The sequence below is a fragment of the Taudactylus pleione genome, unplaced genomic scaffold (assembly GCF_031769625.1).
Source record: "Taudactylus pleione unplaced genomic scaffold, aTauple2 ptg000224l, whole genome shotgun sequence".
NCBI lineage: Eukaryota > Metazoa > Chordata > Amphibia > Anura > Myobatrachidae > Taudactylus > Taudactylus pleione.
The window spans coordinates 700,700-724,219 of NW_028284626.1; the positions used below are offsets into that span (position 1 = coordinate 700,700).

The following is a 23,520-nucleotide window of genomic DNA, read 5'->3' on the forward strand; positions in this document are numbered from 1 at the left end:
GTGGGCGGAGCCGTGTTAATCAGCCCGGTAATCCTCTCTAGAATGACAGTCTTCTCTATAATACATGTCCTCAGTGCGGGAGGGCGGCGGCCATTTTCCTGTATACCAGTCCAGCTGCAATATCATGTTCCCTGGCCCTGAGGTTACATTAGGAGCGGCGGCCATTTTCTCCTGGTCTGAGGTCTCCCTCCTCCTATCATTCCCACAGGAAGCAGCAGGGACAGGGAGCAGCCAGTGTTGTGTCTGACAGCAGGTAATTATATTATTATTATTATTATTATTATTATTATTATTATTATTATTATTATTATTATTATTATTATTCTTCTGTAGGCTGAGCAGACATTGGTGACACTTTGCTGTACTACAAGGAGACCAGACACTGTTTCATTGCTGTAGTACAGCTGGAGCAGACTGTGGTGTTGCATTGTCACTGTGCAGGTAGGATACACTCTAGTGTCCTAATTTTCTAATGCAGGTGGCGCAGACCCTGCTGTTACTATAGCACAGGTGGTGCAGACTCCATTGTTACTATAACACAGGTGGCGCAGACCCTGATGTTACTATAATACAGGTGGCGCAGACCCTGCTGTTACTATAGCACAGGTGGTGCAGACTCCATTGTTACTATAACAGGTGGTGCAAACTCCATTGTTACTATAACACAGGTGGCGCAGACCCTGATGTTACTATAATGCAGGTGGTGCAGACTCAGTTGTTACTATAATACAGGTGGAGCAGACCCAGTTGTTACTATAATACAGGTGGCACGGTCTCCGTTGGTACTATAGACTCTGTTGTTACTATAATACAGGTGGTGCAGACTCTATTGTTACTATAATACAGGTTTAGCAGACTCAGTTGTTACTATAATACAGGTGGTGCAGACTCCATTGTTACTATAATACAGGTGGAGTAGACCCTGCTGTTACTATAACAGGTTATGCAGACCCAGTTGTTGCTACAATACAGGTGGTGCAGACTCTGTTGTTAATATAATACAGGTGGAACAGCCCCAGTTGTTACTATAATACAGGTGGTGCAAACTCCATTGTTACTATAATACAGGTGGCGCAGACCTTGTTAATATAAAGAGAAGGAAATCGGGAGCGCTGATAATTTGTTTTAGTATCATACAAGACATCTAACAAAGATCACAAATCCAAATTCTAAGAGATTATTAACTCTGGATCTTTAATAAAATATTCTAAAATATTGACCAATAAAATTCTGCTTGTGTCACTAAGTAGTAGCATTTATCATATTAAATACAAACATAAAAACAATTTCAAAGTAAAAAAGAAACAATTGTTGCAGATCAAGGAAGAAGAAATCCTGTAACTCCTGGTGGAGGATAAATATATATGTTACACGTCCAGTTATTGTAACAGAAATCCGGATAATAAGTATGTTGGATAATGTTTCCCGGGATAATGGATGACCCGTATATTTGTATGCAGGATGAAAGGTTGAATAAACTTTATATAAAGCGGGTAATAAGTCTTATTTGTGGTTAGAGGTTCTTACCCGGTAACCTCCTGTGACTCCAATCCTGTAATAGTCAGGGGAAGGAGCACCCGCTGTCTGCTCCACAACTGATCCCGGCCGGTAACCTCCTGTGACTCCAATCCTGTAATAGTCAGGGGAAGGAGCACCCGCTGTCTGCTCCACAACTGATCCCGGCCGGGTAACCTCCTGTGACTCCAATCCTGTAATAGTCAGGGGAAGGAGCACCCGCTGTCTGCTCCACACCAGATCCCGGCCGGGTAACCTCCTGTGACTCCAATCCTGTAATAGTCAGGGGAAGGAGCACCCGCTGTCTGCTCCACAACTGATCCCGGCCGGGTAACCTCCTGTGACTCCAATTCTGTAATAGTCAGGGGAAGGAGCACCCGCTGTCTGCTCCACAACTGATCCCGGCTGGGTGACCTCCTGTGACTCCAATCCTGTAATAGTCAGGGGAAGGAGCACCCGCTGTCTGCTCCACAACTGATCCCGGCCGGGTGACCTCCTGTGACTCCAATCCTGTAATAGTCAGGGGAAGGAGCACCCGCTGTCTGCTCCACAACTGATCCCGGCCGGGTGACCTCCTGTGACTCCAAACCTGTAATAGTCAGGGGAAGGAGCACCCGCTGTCTGCTCCACAACTGATCCCGGCCGGGTGACCTCCTGTGACTCCAATCCTGTAATAGTCAGGGGAAGGAGCACCCGCTGTCTGCTCCACAACTGATCCCGGCCGGGTGACCTCCTGTGACTCCAATCCTGTAATAGTCAGGGGAAGGAGCACCCGCTGTCTGCTCCACAACTGATCCCGGCCGGGTAACCTCCTGTGACTCCAATCCTGTAATAGTCAGGGGAAGGAGCACCCGCTGTCTGCTCCACACCTGATCCCGGCAGGGTAACCTCCTGTGACTCCAATCCTGTAATAGTCAGGGGAAGGAGCACCCGCTGTCTGCTCCACAACTGATCCCGGCCGGGTAACCTCCTGTGACTCCAATCCTGTAATAGTCAGGGGAAGGAGCACCCGCTGTCTGCTCCACAACTGATCCCGCCGGGTAACCTCCTGTGACTCCAATCCTGTAATAGGGGAAGGAGCACCCGCTGTCTGCTCCACAACTGATCCCGGCCGGGTGACCTCCTGTGACTCCAATCCTGTAATAGTCAGGGGAAGGAGCACCCGCTGTCTGCTCCACAACTGATCCCGGCCGGGTAACCTCCTGTGACTCCAATCCTGTAATAGTCAGGGGAAGGAGCACCCGCTGTCTGCTCCACACCTGATCCCGGCCGGGTAACCTCCTGTGACTCCAATCCTGTAATAGTCAGGGGAAGGAGCACCCGCTGTCTGGTCCACAACTGATCCCGGCCGGGTAACCTCCTGTGACTCCAATTCTGTAATAGTCAGGGGAAGGAGCACCCGCTGTCTGCTCCATAACTGATCCCGGCCGGGTAACCTCCTGTGACTCCAATCCTGTAATAGTCAGGGAAGGAGCACCCGCTGTCTGCTCCACAACTGATCCCGGCCGGGTGACCTCCTGTGACTCCAATCCTGTAATAGTCAGGGGAAGGAGCACCCGCTGTCTGCTCCACAACTGATCCCGGCCGGGTGACCTCCTGTGACTCCAATCCTGTAACAGTCAGGGGAAGGAGCACCCGCTGTCTGCTCCTCACCTGATCCCGGCCGGGTAACCTCCTGTGACTCCAATCCTGTAATAGTCAGGGGAAGGAGCACCCGCTGTCTGGTCCACAACTGATCCCGGCCGGGTAACCTCCTGTGACTCCAATTCTGTAATAGTCAGGGGAAGGAGCACCCGCTGTCTGCTCCATAACTGATCCCGGCCGGGTAACCTCCTGTGACTCCAATCCTGTAATAGTCAGGGAAGGAGCACCCGCTGTCTGCTCCACAACTGATCCCGGCCGGGTGACCTCCTGTGACTCCAATCCTGTAATAGTCAGGGGATGGAGCACCCGCTGTCTGCTCCACAACTGATCCCGGCCGGGTAACCTCCTGTGACTCCAATCCTGTAACAGTCAGGGGAAGGAGCACCCGCTGTCTGCTCCACAACTGATCCAGGCCCGGTAACCTCCTGTGACTCCAATCCTGTAATAGTCAGGGGAAGGAGCACCCGCTGTCTGCTCCACAACTGATCCCGCCGGGTAACCTCCTGTGACTCCAATCCTGTAATAGTCAGGGGAAGGAGCACCCGATGTCTGCTCCACAACTGATCCCGGCCGGGTAAAGTGAATAGTATTGCAGGCTGTGACTCCGCTCTGTCCGGTGCTGTATGTGACAGTGGATATTAGTGATAGAAGATGCTAGAGAGCTGCTGGATTCGCCATGTAGCGCTGAAAGCACGGTTAAAAAAACGGTAATCCGGTGTCAAAAACAAGTATCCCAACAAGTAGAAATAGGTCGTGGTGAGAGTAACTAACGCGTTTCTCGGCCTTGTATAAACTGACCGTTATCTCACAAGCAATTAATCTCACTCTCAAGGACTTGTGAATTAATTGTATAATTCTGTGAACCTACAATGTATGACAAACGGATGGTTCATCCTGATAGAATCACTACATCAATGTGCTAAATGTATATAAACATAAAATATATACATACTGGCAGGAATGTAATGTATAACGGTGTCCTGCCAGTGTGACTAAGTGACGGTATAGTACACTAGTCATCTGTGCCATGTGCAGGAATGTAATGTATAACGGTGTCCTGCCAGTGTGACTAAGTGACGGTATAGTACACTAGTATATCTGTGTGATGTGCAGGAATGTAATGTATAACGGTGTCCTGCCAGTGTGACTAAGTGACGGTATAGTACACTAGTACATCTGTGTCATGTGCAGGAATGTAATATATAACGGTGTCCTGCCAGTGTGACTAAGTGACGGTATAGTACACTAGTACATCTGTGTCATGTGCAGGAATGTAATGTATAACGGCGTCCTGCCAGTGTGACTAAGTGACGGTATAGTACACTAGTCATCTGTGTCATGTGCAGGAATGTAATGTATAACTGTGTCCTGCCAGTGTGACTAAGTGACGGTATAGTACACTAGTACATCTGTGTAATGTGCAGGAATGTAATATATAACGGTCCTGCCAGTGTGACTAAGTGACGGTATAGTACACTAGTCATCTGTGTCATGTGCAGGAATGTAATATATAACGGTGTCCTGCCAGTGTGACTAAGTGACGGTATAGTACACTAGTCATCTGTGTGATGTGCAGGAATGTAATGTATAACGGTGTCCTGCCAGTGTGACTAAGTGACGGTATAGTACACTAGTACATCTGTGCGATGAGCAGGAATGTAATGTATAACGGTGTCCTGTCAGTGTGACTAAGTGACGGTATAGTACACTAGTCATCTGTGTGATGTGCAGGAATGTAATGTATAACGGTGTCCTGCCAGTGTGACTAAGTGACGGTATAGTACACTAGTACATCTGTGTCATGTGCAGGAATGTAATGTATAACGGCGTCCTGCCAGTGTGACTAAGTGACGGTATAGTACACTAGTACATCTGTGCGATGTGCAGGAATGTAATGTATAACGGCGTCCAGCCAGTGTGACTAAGTGACGGTATAGTACACTAGTCATCTGTGTCATGTGCAGTAATGTAATATATAACGGTGTCCTGCCAGTGTGACTAAGTGACGGTATAGTACACTAGTACATCTGTGTCTTGTGCAGGAATGTAATGTATAATGTTGTCCTGCCAGTGTGACTAAGTGACGGTATAGTACACTAGTACATCTGTGTCATGTGCAGGAATGTAATGTATAACGGTGTCCTGCCAGTGTGACTAAGTGACGGTATAGTACACTAGTCATCTGTGTCATGTGCAGGAATGTAATATATAACGGTGTCCTGCCAGTGTGACTAAGTGACGGTATAGTACACTAGTCATCTGTGTCATGTGCAGGAATGTAATATATAACGGTGTCCTGCCAGTGTGACTAAGTGACGGTATAGTACACTAGTCATCTGTGTGATGTGCAGGAATGTAATGTATAACGGTGTCCTGCCAGTGTGACTAAGTGACGGTATAGTACACTAGTCATCTGTGTCATGTGCAGGAATGTAATGTATAACGGTGTCCTGCCAGTGTGACTAAGTGACGGTATAGTACACTAGTCATCTGTGTCATGTGCAGGAATGTAATATATAACGGTGTCCTGCCAGTGTGACTAAGTGACGGTATAGTACACTAGTCATCTGTGTGATGTGCAGGAATGTAATGTATAACGGTGTCCTGCCAGTGTGACTAAGTGACGGTATAGTACACTAGTCATCTGTGTCATGTGCAGGAATGTAATGTATAATTGTGTCCTGCCAGTGTGACTAAGTGACGGTATAGTACACTAGTACATCTGTGTCATGTGCAGGAATGTAATGTATAACGTTGTCCTGCCAGTGTGACTAAGTGACGGTATAGTACACTAGTCATCTGTGTCATGTGCAGGAATGTAATGTATAACGTTGTCCTGCCAGTGTGACTAAGTGACGGTATAGTACACTAGTCATCTGTGTCATGTGCAGGAATGTAATATATAACGGTGTCCTGCCAGTGTGACTAAATGACGGTATAGTACACTAGTCATCTGTGTGATGTGCAGGAATGTAATGTATAACGGTGTCCTGCCAGTGTGACTAAGTGACGGTATAGTACACTAGTCATCTGTGTGATGTGCAGGAATGTAATGTATAACGGTGTCCTGCCAGTGTGACTAAGTGACGGTATAGTACACTAGTCATCTGTGCCATGTGCAGGAATGTAATGTATAACGGTGTCCTGCCAGTGTGACTAAGTGACGGTATAGTACACTAGTATATCTGTGTGATGTGCAGGAATGTAATGTATAACGGTGTCCTGCCAGTGTGACTAAGTGACGGTATAGTACACTAGTCCTCTGTGTCATGTGCAGGAATGTAATGTATAACGGTGTCCCGCCAGTGTGACTAAGTGACGGTATAGTACACTAGTACATCTGTGTGATGTGCAGGAATGTAATGTATAACGGTGTCCTGCCAGTGTGACTAAGTGACGGTTTAGTACACTAGTCATCTGTGTCATGTGCAGGAATGTAATATATAACGGTGTCCTGCCAGTGTGACTAAGTGACGGTATAGTACACTAGTATATCTGTGTGATGTGCAGGAATGTAATGTATAACGGTGTCCTGCCAGTGTGACTAAGTGACGGTATAGTACACTAGTCATCTGTGTGATGTGCAGGAATGTAATGTACAACGGTGTCCTGCCAGTATGACTAAGTGACGGTATAGTACACTAGTCATCTGTGTGATGTGCAGGAATGTAATGTATAACGGTGTCCTGCCAGTGTGACTAAGTGACGGTATAGTACACTAGTCATCTGTGTCATGTGCAGGAATGTAATATATAACGGTGTCCTGCCGGTGTGACTACGTGACGGTATAGTACACTAGTCATCTGTGCGATGTGCAGGAATGTAATGTATACGGTATCCTGCCAGTGTGACTAAGTGACGGTATAGTACACTAGTCATCTGTGTGATGTGCAGGAATGTAATGTATAACGGTGTCCTGCCAGTGTGACTAAGTGACGGTATAGTACACTAGTCATCTGTGTCATGTGCAGGAATGTAATGTATAATTGTGTCCTGCCAGTGTGACTAAGTGACGGTATAGTACACTAGTACATCTGTGTCATGTGCAGGAATGTAATGTATAACGTTGTCCTGCCAGTGTGACTAAGTGACGGTATAGTACACTAGTCATCTGTGTCATGTGCAGGAATGTAATGTATAACGTTGTCCTGCCAGTGTGACTAAGTGACGGTATAGTACACTAGTCATCTGTGTCATGTGCAGGAATGTAATATATAACGGTGTCCTGCCAGTGTGACTAAATGACGGTATAGTACACTAGTCATCTGTGTGATGTGCAGGAATGTAATGTATAACGGTGTCCTGCCAGTGTGACTAAGTGACGGTATAGTACACTAGTCATCTGTGTGATGTGCAGGAATGTAATGTATAACGGTGTCCTGCCAGTGTGACTAAGTGACGGTATAGTACACTAGTCATCTGTGCCATGTGCAGGAATGTAATGTATAACGGTGTCCTGCCAGTGTGACTAAGTGACGGTATAGTACACTAGTATATCTGTGTGATGTGCAGGAATGTAATGTATAACGGTGTCCTGCCAGTGTGACTAAGTGACGGTATAGTACACTAGTCCTCTGTGTCATGTGCAGGAATGTAATGTATAACGGTGTCCCGCCAGTGTGACTAAGTGACGGTATAGTACACTAGTACATCTGTGTGATGTGCAGGAATGTAATGTATAACGGTGTCCTGCCAGTGTGACTAAGTGACGGTTTAGTACACTAGTCATCTGTGTCATGTGCAGGAATGTAATATATAACGGTGTCCTGCCAGTGTGACTAAGTGACGGTATAGTACACTAGTATATCTGTGTGATGTGCAGGAATGTAATGTATAACGGTGTCCTGCCAGTGTGACTAAGTGACGGTATAGTACACTAGTCATCTGTGTGATGTGCAGGAATGTAATGTACAACGGTGTCCTGCCAGTATGACTAAGTGACGGTATAGTACACTAGTCATCTGTGTGATGTGCAGGAATGTAATGTATAACGGTGTCCTGCCAGTGTGACTAAGTGACGGTATAGTACACTAGTCATCTGTGTCATGTGCAGGAATGTAATATATAACGGTGTCCTGCCGGTGTGACTACGTGACGGTATAGTACACTAGTCATCTGTGCGATGTGCAGGAATGTAATGTATACGGTATCCTGCCAGTGTGACTAAGTGACGGTATAGTACACTAGTCATCTGTGTGATGTGCAGGAATGTAATGTATAACGGTGTCCTGCCAGTGTGACTAAGTGACGGTATAGTACACTAGTCATCTGTGCGATGTGCAGGAATGTAATGTATACGGTATCCTGCCAGTGTGACTAAGTGACGGTATAGTACACTAGTACATCTGTGTCATGTGCAGGAATGTAATGTATAACGGTGTCCTGCCAGTGTGACTAAGTGACGGTATAGTACACTAGTCATCTGTATCATGTGCAGGAATGTAATATATAACGGTGTCCTGCCAGTGTGACTAAGTGACGGTATAGTACACTAGTCATCTGTGTGATGTGCAGGAATGTAATGTATAACGGTGTCCTGCCAGTGTGACTAAGTGACGGTATAGTACACTAGTCATCTGTGTCATGTGCAGGAATGTAATGTATAACGGTGTCCTGCCAGTGTGACTAAGTGACGGTATAGTACACTAGTACATCTGTGTCATGTGCAGGAGTGTAATGTATAACGGTGTCCCGCCAGGGTGACTAAGTGACGGTATAGTACACGAGTCATCTGTTTCTGAGTACACTAGCCTGCTATTCCAGGTGACGGTATGGAGCTACAGTACTTTTACCTGCTTTTCCGGGTGCTGGGATGGAGCTCTGAGTATATTAGCCATCTGTTCTGGGTGCTGGTATGGAGATAAAGTACGTTTGGGACTTGGTGCCAAAATACAGTTTTGAGTGCATTAGCATCCGTCCTAAGTGCCGGAATAGACCTCTGACCATCTTTACCAAATGTTACAGATGGCGGATGGAGCTCGGAGTACGTTAGCCAGCTTAGCTGAGTTCCAGAATGCAGCTCTGTGTACGTTAGCCATCTGTTTCAGGTTTCACTTTAGTATGTTAGCCAGCCATTCCTGGTGCCGGTAAAGAGCTCTGAGTGTGTAAGCTACCTGTTCGGGAGCCTAGATGGAGCAGTGAGTACTTCTGCTGTTCTTTGTGCCGGAATAGAGCTCTGATAACCTTAACCAACTGTGTCAGGTGGTAGATGGAGCTGTGCGTACGTTAGCCAGCTGTTTCAAGTGCCAGAATAGGGCTATGAGAACCATCTCTTCCAGCTGTCCCATTGGGTCTCCCAGTACCTTAGCCATCCATTCTGGGTGTCAAAATAGGGATCTAAATACTCACGCCCTTTATTGCAGCTGCTGGAATAGGTGTTGGAGTAGTAGCTATATCTATTTGCCAGAACAGGTGTTAGGTTACTAATTCCATCTCTTCCAGCTCCTGGAATAGATGTCTCAGTACCATAGGTGGACCTAGAACTTTGTCCCCACAGCAACATTTTGAAGGGACCCCTGCAGAACAAACCCACTCTGAGGGAGGGAATCTGCATACGAGGGGTCCACAATAACAAGTCACCCATTAGTCTGCCCCCAATACTGGAACACTGTTGATAACATCATCATAACTAGGGAGGGAGCTATTAACCCTCTCACCTAGGAAGGCTCAAGCCAACCATGGTTACCAAGTCACTAATAGAGGGAGGGCACCTGAGAAGCTGGGTCAGTGAACTTCTGAGAAACAATGACCAAGACTCTATGGCTCTGGGATTGAGGGGATTTAGTGGTCACTCAGTGTAATCTTATGTTTTTATGGACAACATGATAGCATAGTGGACAGCATTTCTACTCCGCACTGGGGTCATGGATTTAATTCCTGCCCAAGGTCCTGTCTGTCTGGATTTTGTATGTTCTACCCGTGTTTACATTGGTTTCTTACACTGGTAGGTTAGTTGGCTTCTGTCATAAATACATATTAAAGGGAAGGGAAATGGGAAATGTCACCGCACAGGTTTCAATTCACCGTATAATAAAGTAATTAATTATATGGGATAAAAATAATTGCTATTGTATCCACTCTATAATCAATTATTCCCCTCAGGGTATGTGTAGAATTGTGGAGGTGCTTCTCAGAGTAATTAGAACAATGTAAAATAAAATGTGGGAGGTCTGGGCCAGCCACAAAAGACTCTATAGAGAGAGCACGCAAAATAGCAAGTTATCACCCATTATTATCTGACTAAAGTTTAACCTTTAATTGGATTGTTAGAAACAAAGTAGAATTGAACTCACACTTGCATATAACAGATATAGACAAGTTGACAAAACTACAGTATATTGTAATCACTGTAGTTATTGGTCATTTAAAGGTGAAGTATTACAAAAATTACATAGATACATCACTAACATAAATGTTAAAAGGTCTTAATGTAAAAAACACCAGGTACAGAATAATAAAACAAAATTTGTTCCCTATGTAGGACATGAGGTGATCACCGTCAATGATAGATCTACAACAAAAACCCCTAAAGTAAAGAAATAAAAGTTGGGTGTATCTAGTTATGCAGCTAGGCTCTGCTGTTCCCCCTCATACAATGTAGAGGAGAGGGAATGAGATCAGAATCTTTATCCCAGACTTCTCTATACACCTTTGAGATTTGATTGTTTCAATACTTGTATTTCCCAGTGATTCTCATACCAACCTAAGAATCCTCTCATTGATTGTCCAATACTTGTGGCAAGACAACCAACAGCAGAGATTGGGGTTGATGAAGTGGATCACTGTTGACTTCTTTTCAAGGGGTGATTGCGCTAGCAGATCTCTCATTCCCTCTCCTCTACATTGTATGAGGGGGAACAGCAGAGCCCAGCTGCATAACTGGATACACCCAACTTTTATTTCTTTACTTTAGGGGTTTTTGTTGTAGATCTATCATTGATGGTGATCATCTCATGTCCTACATAGGGAGCAACTTTTTATTTATTATTCTGTACCTGGTGTTTTTTACATTAAGACCTTTTAACATTTATGTTAGTGATGTATCTATTTAATTTTTGTAATACTTCACCTTTAAATGACCAATAACTACAGTGATTACAATATACTGTAGTTTTGTCAACTTGTCTATATCTGTTATATGTAAGTGTGAGTTCAATTTTACTTTGTTTCTAACAATCCAATTAAAGGTTAAATTTTAGTCAGATAATAATGGGTGATAACTTGCTATTTTGAGTGCTCTCTTTATAGAGTCTCTTGTGGTTGGCCTAGACCTCACACCTTTTTTTTTACATTGTTCTTTCATAAATACCCCTAGTGTGTATGTGTGTGGGCTGTCCATGTGGTAGGAAATGTCGATTGTAAGCTCCACTGGGGCAGAGAGAGATGTCAGTGACTAAATATTCCCTGTAAAGCGCTGAGTAATATGTGCGCACTATATAAATAACTGGTAAGAAATAGCTTCTAATAATTATATTTATTTCTAGATTTCTGTACAGTGAGGAGTCAGATCCTTGTTACTAGACGTCACGTGAGTGTGAGACGTGTCCTCTATAAATCACTGATCACTGAGGATGGACATGAACAGGAATCACATGACTGAGAGGATACTAAATCTCACCCTGGAGATCATCTACCTGCTGATTGGGGAGGTGAGGGGATCTGGGAGTGTCACAGTGACATCACTTATATCTATAGTAATAATACAGGGACATGACTGGGGAGGTGAGGGGATCTGGGAGTGTCACAGTGACATCACTTATATCTATAGTAATAATACAGGGACATGACTGGGGAGGTGAGGGGATCTGGGAGTGTCACAGTGACATCACTTATATCTATAGTAATAATACAGGGACATGACTGGGGAGGTGAGGGGATCTGGGAGTGTCACAGTGACATCACTTATATCTATAGTAATAATACAGGGACATGACTGGGGAGGTGAGGGGATCTGGGAGTGTCACAGTGACATCACTTATATCTATAGTAATAATACAGGGACATGACTGGGGAGGTGAGAGGGTCAGGGAGTGTCACAGTGACATCACTTATAGCTACAGTAATAATACAGGGACATGAATTGGAAGGTGAGGATTATCTGGGAGTGTCACAGTGACTTTTTTTAAAAAACAAAGAGAAAAGTAGAGTCTTTTACTACGGTGCACCATTATGTCAGTCCACATTAATCATTCCTTAGTTAAAACATATTAATCTTTATTTATATTCAATTAAAATTATGACATTTAAGGGTTACCACAACTGACAGGGGTTGTCACAGTGACATCACTTATCTATAGTAATAATACATGGACATGACTGGGGTGGTGAAGAGGATCTGCACTCAAAGTATCTTTTTGAATACACAGGATTACATAGTAATGAAGAAGACATCTGATGACTGTGAGACGTCTGGCAGTCATCCCCGTGTGTCAGGAGAACAGAGCAGGGCCCAGAGCCCCATCACGGTGCCTCCACCTCTCTCACTGATACACAAGATAGACAATGACAAGAAGATCATCGAACTCACCAACAAGATCATTCAGCTGCTGACTAGAGAGGTGACTTCTGGGACATTATATAGTAACAACAGGGGATGTGTCTGGGTGATGACTGGAGAGGTGACTGCTGGGAATGGGACATTATACAGTAACACCAGGGGATGTGTCTGGGTGATGACTGGAGAGGTGACTGCTGGGAATGGGACATTATACAGTAACACCAGGGGATGTGTCTGGGTGATGACTGTATCATTGTGTGTGTCAGGTTCCCATAAGGTGTCAGAATGTCATTGTCTATGTCTTAATGCAGGAGGGGGAGTATATAGAGGGACACAAGGGTCTGTACAAGGACGTGATGATGGAGAATCGCCGGCCTTTCACATCACTGGGTAAGACGAGACTGTCATTTATTGTACAGGGGAGAGCAGGTATAGGGGCCCCCTAAATACACACATCATCTGATAAACACATATATATAATGAACTCAGTAATTTTGTGTCTCCTACAGATGGACCCAGTAACAAAAATGCCCCAGAGAGATGTCCCCGTCCTCTTTATTCCCAGGTTTGTACAGAGGAGGTTCACAGATTCCCACAGTTAGATGTGATTTATGGTCTCAATAATATACCAAAGTGACTGTTCATTGTATGATATGTAAAGTGGATGTATTTATGCCCGATATGTAATAAGACAATGCTTTTATTAGCTTTTTTAAATATTGGGCATAAACAGGATCAGAAGCTCTGGGTTTTGCAACCTATCACTTCATAAATAAACCTTTATAAGTCTAATGCACTGGAGTTTAGTCTCGAGTAATGACATCAGACAATATTAAAGTGTTATTTTATTGTTTTGTTAGGTTGACGATTTGGCTAATATTAAAATAGAAGAGACAGAGGAAGAAGAGACATATGTGACTGACAAGGCAGAAGATATAGAGGGAGGAGAGACGTATGTGACTGATATGAAGGCAGAAGATATAGAGGGACAAGATGAGATGTATGTGACTGATATGAAGGCAGAAGATACAGAGGTAGAAGAACAGACGTATGTGACTGATATTATGGCAGAAGATAAAGCGGGAGAAGAGACGTATGTTACTGATATGAAGGCAGAAGATATAGAGGCAGAAGAAGATACATATGTGACTGATAATAGCACAGAAGATATAGAGGGAGAAGAAGAGACGTATGTGACTGATATGAAGGCAAAAGATACAGAGGGAGAAGAAGTGACATATGTCACTGATATGAAGGCAGAAGATATAGTGGGAGAAGAAGAGATGTATGTGACTGATAATAAGGCAGAAGATATAGAGGGAGAAGAAGTGACATATGTGACTGATATGAAGGCAGAAGATATAGAGGGAGAAGAAGAGACATATGTGACTGATAATAGCACAGACGATATAGAGGGAGAAGAAGAGACATATGTGACTGATAAGGCAAAAGGTATAGAGGGAGAAGAAGAGACATATGTGACTGATATGAAGGCAGAAGATATAGTGGGAGAAGAAGAGATGTATGTGACTGATAATAGCACAGAAGACATACAGGGAGAAGAAGAGACATATGTGACTGAAAATAGCACAGAAGATCTAGAGGGAGAAGAAGAGACGTATGTGACTAATGATAAGGCAGAAGATTCAGAGGGAGAAGAAGTGACATATCTGACTGATATGAAGGCAGAAGATATAGAGGCAGAAGAAGATACATATGTGACTGAGAATAGCACAGAAGATATGGAGGCAGTAGAAGAGACTTGTGTGACTGATAATAAGACAGAAGATACAGAGGGAGAAGAAGAGACGTATGTGACTGATAATAAGACAGAAGAGAAAGACGGAGAAGAAGAAACGTATGTGACTGATATGAAGGCAGACGATATAGAGGCAGAAGAAGATACATATGTGAGGGGTGATGAGCAGTGTAGAGAGGAGGAAATCCGTACAGATATCAGCACAGGTGAGTAATAAACACTTATTACAGGAAAAAAGCCAGACATTCTCTTTGCTCAGGCACTTTATGGGGTGGTCACAGGATATAGAGCAGATGCCGGCATCTTGGATGAAAACAGATGTTTATTGAATCAAATCAAATGTCCTTAAAATGACAGTACTACCAGGTGAAGGTAATAGAATACACAGAGCATACAGATGCTTTCATAGTTTTAGCTGTAACTAATCCAGGCTACTACTCAAATTTTACTTGTGAATCAGTCGGGATGTTTGTACAGTAATCCCCCTGACTTACGCTGGCTGCCTAGCGCTTCTATAGAGCACTGTTTTTATTATATGGCATTTTTCTGTTTTGCCCTTGTAAAATAATTGGATTTTACACTGAGGCTGGACATGCATAATATTGTACTAGTGGAGCCGGGTTTAGTTTACACGTGAAGAGAGCTGGTAACATGATTGGAGACCGGTGTGGTATATAAGGTTGATATTCATTATGTGGAAACTGAGAAATGTTGACGTGATAGAATGTGAAATGTCCCTGGTTGTGACTTACCGGCTCCCGGCAGCAGCGGCGTATCCAGAGAAGTCTTCCGGGTCCGGGCAGTCATGTGACGAGTAGTTTCAGTGCAGACATCTGATGGAGTGGCTGTTCCGGGAGGTATTCTTCCCTAACCCTGAAGTGAGTATCTTGGAAGTTATGTTTTCTTTTAGTTCTATCATCAGGAGAAACTCTTCTAGATGATTATATAACTAAAAGTTACCCACTTCATGTCCACCTACTGCCAAGGGTGGTAACTGAAGCGCTGACAGCGCCAGCTTTATATTCCAAGGCTCTGGATGCATATATGGCGGCTGTATATGTTATACACCCTGCTAGAAAGTCTTTACTTTTGGAATCAGAGCCAACTTTCTCAAATTTATTTGTGGGAAAATGTACGTTAGATGAAAACTCCAAGGGACCACCATGGCATCTATTAGGAAGGCTGATTGATCCTTGACCTTGCAACAACACCTGGCCATTTTATTGTTGAATTGAGAAACCATTAGATCTATCTCTTGCTGACCCCCATATAGTTATCAGACTGTTAAAGGCTTCTGGATGCTGAGACCATTCCCCTGGAAGTATAAACTGGCCACTCTGAAAGTCCATCTTCCAACTCTCTATTCCTGAAATAATACTGCACATATCGCTGGAACATGAATCTCCGCTGAAGATAGGATCTGAAAGGATTCTCTCATTGCCAGGGACCTTTTTACAGCTCCCCTGATGATTTATGTATGCTACTGCTGTAATGTTGTACGACTTGGTTATTATAGGTTTTCTGTTGGCAAAAAGACCCTGGCTAGTTGGGTATTGAACACTTCAAAACTTTCCTGCGTTGACTGGGAAGCATCTTGGAATTTTGGTAGTTGGTAACCCAGACATGGAACTCTAGGACGTTTACTGTCCTTATCAGATCTACTTGAAGAGCCTCTATTGACTTTGCTTTGAAAAGCAAATCATCTAAATAGAAAACCAGGGTTCGCAAAATACGCGATATAGCGCGTTTTTACGCACTACAGCAAACTGGGGACCCAGATTTAAAAACTGATCAGGTCCTGTAGGACCCGCTGGCTCTGTTTGTGCTGTTGTAGCCAATGGCTGCGCTGCGACGTCTCCCCCAGTCAATGGCTGCGCTGCAGCGTCTCCCCCAGCCAATGGATGCATGGCGTCTCCCCCAGCCAATGGGCGCGCGGCGTTTCCCACAGCCAATGGGCGCGCGGCATCTCCCCCAGCCAATGGGCGCGCGGTGTCTCCCCCCAGCCTATATGCGCGGCATCTCCCCCCGCGGCGTCTCCCCCCAGCCTGTATGTGCGGCATCTCCCACCAGCTTGTATGCGCGGCATCTCCTTCCGCGGCGTCTCCCCCCAGCCTGTATGTGCGGTGTATCCCACCAGCTTGTATGCGCGGCATCTCCCCCTGCGGCGTCTCCCACCAGCTTGTATGCGCGGCATCTCCCCCCGCGGCGTCTCCCACCAGCTTGCATGCGCAGCGTCCATCGGGCAGCAGAATGTCAGTGGTACCGGGACCCTCCGGCAGCCTGCTCTCCTTCAGCAAGCTGAGCGCGCTGCACACAGGAGGCAGGGAAGGTGTACACTGCATGGGACAGGAGGAAGCTGTAACAGTGACCCGGCTGGGGGCTCCCAGCAAAAGCAATGAGGTAAACACTACCCCATGTGCAGTCTATCTTTACCCCCTCCATACCCTCAGTTCTGCCCCAGCTGCTATTCTAACTATTGCCTGCCCTTAACACCCTCCTTGCCCCCCAGTACTGCCCTAGTTATCTACCCTTACCACTCCCTACACCCAGTATTGCTTGCCCCTAACCTCTTCCTTGCCCCAGTACTGCCCTAGCTGCTAACAACTCTTTTCCCCTATATGCCTCCCATACTGCCCCTGCTACTATCTACACTTGCCCCCTCTCTACCCCCAGTGCTGCCCCAGCTGCTATCCTGACCCAGCTCTGCCCCTAACCCCCTCCTTGCCCCCCCCAGTACTGCCCTAGTTGCTATTTACCCTGGCCACTCTCTACACCCAACACTGCCTGTCCCTAACCTCCTTGCCTGCAGTACTGCCCCAGCTGCTATCTACACTCACCCCCTCCTTACTCCAAGTACTGCTTGCCACTAACCCCCACCGTACTCCCCAAGTACTGCGTCAGCTGCTATCTACCATTGCCCCTCACACAACCTGCCCCTAGTACCCTCCATGCCCCCCAGCACTGTCGCATCAACTGTCTGCACTTACCCCTCCCTACCCCCAGCCCTGCCTGCCCTTACTCCCCTATAGCTGCAGCTCTACCCCAACTTCTCCCTACCTTTACCCTCAGCTCTACCCCAACTGCTTTATACCCCCCAGCACAGTCCCAACTGGTGCCTGCCCTCAACTCCCATAATATGTAACGGGACCCTGAAAAAGTGGTGTAGGACCCCAATTTTTTAAAGTGAGGGGTCCCTGGGACCCACAATTTTTTCCACTCACCGCGATCACTGAAAACAATGGTTAATCCAACAGATGTTACCTAGGCTTACCATGCCTTTTGTAAAAATGTGAGGGGCTGTGGCTAATCCAAAAGGAAGAGCCCTGAATTGGAAATGTAATCCCTCAAGCAAAAATCGTAAAAATACATTGATGGCTTTCCCAAATAGGTATGAGGAAGTAGGCATCCTTGAAGTCTATACATGGAAAAAAGTAGTCTGTCGATTCTGTTTGACTGTTCTAACATATTCCATCCAGAATCTGTCTTGCTGTAGTTTAAGTCCTTTTAATTTAAAATTAGTTTGTAAACTCATATCTGGTTTTTGAACTAAAAACAGATTGGAATAAAATCTAATTTCTCTTTGACTTTTTGGTACTGAGACAACCACTCCTGAATCTAAAAGAACCGTTATTGATTGATCTAAGGCCAGACACTTCTGTTTGTCGTTTAGTATCCTTGTTGAAAAGTACCTTTTTGGTGGAGAAACTGAAAGGCTGAGGATGTAACCGCTTTTTATTATACCTGTCTCCTGTCTGAAGAGAATCTTCTAGTTCCTGAATGATAGAAGACTGGCACTCAAAACAGACACTTCACGGTGTATGCCCTTCCTGTCATGCTGACCTATCCTGGAGCCTAGGCACTAGTTTTCCTACCTGCTCGTCCTGACAATTGTGAAGATGAAGGAAACAACACTGATCTTTCCTTTAATATCTTGGTTCTAAATAAATCATCAGATGGTGTCTCCTGATTTTCAAGATCCAAAAAGTCAAAGACCTGACACACTGCTTTAACCAAGTCATCCACACCCTGAACACCTTCCTTTTTCTGTTAAGGATTCTTCCGAAGAATCATCAGACTCAGAAAACGCAGACAATATTATACGAAGTAATTACACATCGTACATACAGAGAAAACAGAATATTATACTGAGTAATTACACAGACTACATACAGAGGGAACACAATAAATATCTGGATAGAAATGATGAGACTTGTCAGATACTTATCTCAGACTTCCGTCCATGTGCGCAGTCCCTGAGAGGAGCTTTCCCAGCAATCATCACTTGACCTTCTTTCCAGGTATCAATAATTTATTGTCACATCCACATTACAAATGTATCCACGAAATTGTGAAGCAAGAAACTCACAGATAAAAATACCTAAAATACAATAAAAGTTAAGAATTTAAGATAAGAATCGCAGAAGGAAAAAAACTGTTCCAGAGTCTGCTAGTTCGACACCCAATACACCTAAATTGCTTACCAGAGGGCAATAAAGAGAACAGAGTATGACATGGGTGGCTAAAATCGGCAACAATCGCTTTTGGAACACACATTTTAGCATAAATTTCTTCTAATCTAGGCAGGGATTGGCTAATGGTTCTTTCAGCTGCTTTGACCACCCTAGCTAAAGAACCACGGTCCGTACATTTGGAGTTGCCATACCAATAGTAATGGAGTACGTTAGAAGACTCAATTATACAGCGATCAAAATGTACAAGTAATGGGCTTGATAAACCACTTGCTCTAAATTTCCTTAGGAAGAAAAGGCGTTGCAGAGCATTCCCAACTACTGATGAAATATGTGACGACCACAATAGGTCATCAGAAAAGTTGATTCCTAAAAACGTAATCCCACTAACCCTCTGAGCCATTTAAAAATAAGGCTCGGGGGGCACTTTTCCTACTTATTCTAAAATCTATCACTACCTCTTTGGTTTCTTTTATTATTCAGCAGCAAATTATTACCCTTAATGAGTTGATCCACTTCTGTCCTGTAGCTCTCCTCATCCCCATCACTGATTAAACCCACTATCGTGGTGTCTTCAGCAAATTTTATAATTACGACTGTGCCATGTGCTGCATCTCTTCTGGGCTGCCTGATGGTAAGCCTGACCTCAATGTGTTACCCATTTGGTCAAGGGTAGACCCTGGGTACATCTGCTGGCTAATCTAACCCTTTTAGAGAGAAGGCTGTTGCCGTGTATCCAGCCACCCCTCTTTCATTAGGCAGGGTGGCCTTTCCACATACTTCTGGCTGCCGGCTGACAATTTGTATTGGTCAACAGCTGACTTTACCATGTAGAGCGTGCCAGTATCTCCAGTGCTGGTCTCTTACTGTGATATGCCTGCTGTGCAGAGATTCCTTGGAAGTACTGCCTCAAAATGTCCCAGCTGCCTCTGTTAGGGTGGGTACACACCTAAATGACCGACACACACTTAAAAGATTTAATGAATGACGTGCAGCATAGCCAATCACACGATATCGCATGCAACCATGGGAAATCAGGCATACACACTGCACGATATGCGTGATTTGTCATCCCAATCTGCCCAAAATGGGACAATATTGTGCAGGTGTGTACCCAGCCTTAGAACTCTGTTTCCCCAAGCTTTTCATAGGCATCTCATTAGGATCCATCTGCTCAATACTCTATCTCCTTCTCTAACTAGGCCATGGTCACCCTGGCATCCACCTTAACTATGGCCTTCATGGCAACAATGTTGTCGTCTGTGGTGGCAGACACAGGTGGGCTGCAGCGCTTCTCGTCTTTCGGGACCATCTCCCATGCCGAAATTCTGCAAACCACTAAAACAGTGATCCAGGATGGTGCTTTCTCCCCAAAAGCAACTTGTAACCGGTCACAATTCTCCTGCTGTTGCAGACTACTCTTGTAGTTGTAGAAGATCATGGCTCTCCAGTGGCCTCTGCTGATCTCCATAAGGAATTTGTAATGGAAGTGAACAAGCTGACTACTTTGGTGTGCAGTGCTGCTTATATACAGTTCTGTGCTTTAACCAGAGATTACACTTCAGAACCAGTCAGATTTTGTCTATCTATGCTCTGCACATCCACAATCTTATTGCACACCCCCCACGTGCTTGATATTGAAAGCATCACAAATTATTAAAATATACAACATGTAAGTTATGCTATATGTATAACACACCTTAATGTCAGAAACTGAGTTATGAATTATATCTTCTAACATTTTGAATTTACCCATGTCAAGTACATTTGGAGATTTTTCAGCATAATCTTTATTGATCAAAGTAAACTTGTTATTTTATTCCCAGCAGATGGAGATAACAGCAGGAATATCTCGGAAGAATGTCACATTTTCTCAACAGCCTATACAATAGAAGATAACATCACACAGGATTCTCCAGGAGAAAAGCCTATTACCCCAATTATACATCCAGTACCTCACAGTGGGGATATGTCATCTGATCCCTCTGACCTTCAGCAATGTTCCCCTGATAACTCAGATACTGTTATACATAGTACAGCTTTTAGCATAGCTGCAATCTCTCCCTGTTCTATACATGGCAAAAGTTTTACACAGGACACAAAGCTTGTTACCCATCAGTCAGCTAAGGCCGTTGTGAAGCCATTTCCATGCTCTGAGTGTGGGATTTTTTTTACATATAAAACACATCTTGTTAGACATCAGAAAAGCCACACAGGTGAGAAACCATTTCCATGTTCTGAGTGTGGGAAATGTTTTAAATATAAAATAGATCTTGTCAGACATCAGAGATTTCACACAGGTAAAAATATGTTTTCCTGCGCATACTGTGGGAAATATTATGCACATAAATCAGAAGTTATTACACATCAGAGAAGTCACACAGGTGAGAAACCATTTCCTTGCTCTGAGTGTGGGAAATGTTTTACACAGAAATCATATCTTCTTGTACATCAGAGAAGCCACGCAGGTGAGAAGCCGTTTTCATGCTCTGAGTGTGGTAAATGTTTTACACGGAAGTTTTTTCTTGTAACACATCAGAGAAGTCACACAGATGAGAAAACATTTCAATGCTCTCAGTGTGGGAAATGTTTTACATATAAATCACATTTTGTTAGACATCAGAGAAGTCACACAGGTGAGAAACCATTTCAATGCTCTCAGTGTGGGAAATGTTTTACATATAAATCACATCTTGTTAGACATCAGAGAAGTCACACAGGTGAGAGGACATTTTCATGCTTTGAGTGTGGGAAATATTTTACAGAGAAATCAGATCTTGTTAGACATCAGAGAAGTCACACAGGTGAGAAACCATTTCCATGCTCTGAGTGTGGGAAATGGTTTACTTATAAATCACATCTTGTTAGACATCAGAGAAATCACACAGGTGAGAAACCATTTTCATGCTCTGAGTGTGGGAAATGTTTTACAGAAAAATCGGATTTTGTTAGACATCAGAGACGTCACACAGGTGAGAAGCCATTTCCATGCTCTGAGTGTGGGAAATGTTTTACACGGAAATCAGATCTTGTTAGACATAACGTACATCACACAGATTAGATATTCTCATGTTCTGATTGTTGGAAAAGACAGAAATCAGATCTTGGTAAACCATTCCTTATTTTCACTGAAGAAACTGTGTTAACAAGTGAAAATGTATTTAAAAAAAATATATAACTATTTAGTATATCTTCTGACCTGGGTACTTCAATGGCCTTTGACATTTCTGTTTCATGATCCAGAAAGTTCATAGCTTGTATTACTGTCCTCATAGTGCTTTTTTTGCTTTTATCTATTTTGTAAGATAATAAGGAGAGTTACCCTGCAGTGTGTATAGCAGTTTTTGGAATCTGATCACCTGAATGGTATAAAAGTTTGTAGGAAGACACAAAGAACAGTAGCCAAAGTGATAACAGTCCTGTCATCTAATAAGAGACCATAAGGTCTGAAACCTGACCGACAAGTTCCTGCCGCCCACCTCCTTCCCTCTATGTAATAACTATTATATGCTGCAGGGGGGCCAGGTGCCCACAGCAATGGGAGGATAGAAACAGTTACAGTATATCAGGGAAGTATTTGTTAGAAAAAGAAATAACATCAGGACACAACAACTGTGAGGACTGTCCTATGTGTGGGTGTCCCTGGTGCTGCTGGTGGTGTCCCAAATTTGTGTATATTTCTATGTATGTAAATAATTATTCTCTCTCATTTCTTCTCTTTTCTGAGCTTAGAGGATGAGGCTATAAAGATCTTTTTCAAACTTAATATTGTGCAGTATGTACTAATATATTTATACTTGCTACATTGTAATCTGTAGTTTTATTTCTCTGGGTTTCCACGTGAGAAATTCAGCCAATCATCTACCTCCAGTATTTGTATCCTAATGTCATGTACTAATTAACTAAGCCAAGTATCACTAATAAATGCTATTTTTTATTTACTATGTCTGTTTGATGTTTAATCTATAGACAGATATATGTAACACACACATTGTGTACCCAACCGGTGTTACACAACCAATTATTTTTTATTTACTGTTGATATTGTTTTATATATCGTACCTTAAAAATAATAAAAGGTCCACTTACATCATGTGTGGAACAATTAATGCCATGTAGCAATTGGATCACTTCCACTACAAAGCTTTCACAGATCAGCAATGACAGATAAAGTCTCTGGAGGTGAAATGCATCAGTCTTAACACTTAAGGTGGATGCTGAGTGTGCTCATAGGGAGCTGCTATGTGAGTGAGGTAACCTTCCTTACAAATGGTTAAAGTAAAGTAGAAGAACACTCAGCGCTCACCTTCCATGGTGTGTATGGGGTAACTGGTGTATAAAACACTCAGCGCTCACCTTCCGTGATGTGTATGGGGTAACTGGTGTATAAAACACTCGGCACTCACCTTCCATGGGGTATAAGGGGTAACTGGTGTATAAAACACTCAGCGCTCACCTTCCATGGTGTGTATGGGGTAACTGGTGTATAAACACTCGGCACTCACCTTCCATGGTGTGTATGGGGTAACTGGTGTATAAAACACTCAGCCCTCACCTTCCATGGTGTGTATGGGGTAACTGGTGTATAAAACACTCGGCACTCACCTTCCATGGGGTATAAGGGGTAACTGGTGTAT

General features: G+C 44.0%; 1 protein-coding gene across 1 annotated transcript; it reads left to right on the plus strand.

The window, feature by feature from the left end:
• Positions 1-86: 86 nt before the first annotated feature.
• On the plus strand, positions 87-22,031 carry LOC148517304 (uncharacterized). The gene is made up of 7 exons (XM_088478864.1): positions 87-253; positions 11,643-11,807; positions 12,525-12,716; positions 12,967-13,045; positions 13,165-13,220; positions 13,516-14,620; positions 20,710-22,031. The coding sequence occupies exons 2-7, from the start codon at positions 11,730-11,732 to the stop codon at positions 21,942-21,944; spliced, it is 2,745 nt and encodes a 914-aa protein (XP_088334990.1). The 5' UTR covers positions 87-253; positions 11,643-11,729; the 3' UTR covers positions 21,945-22,031.
• The last annotated feature ends 1,489 nt before the right edge of the window (positions 22,032-23,520 follow it).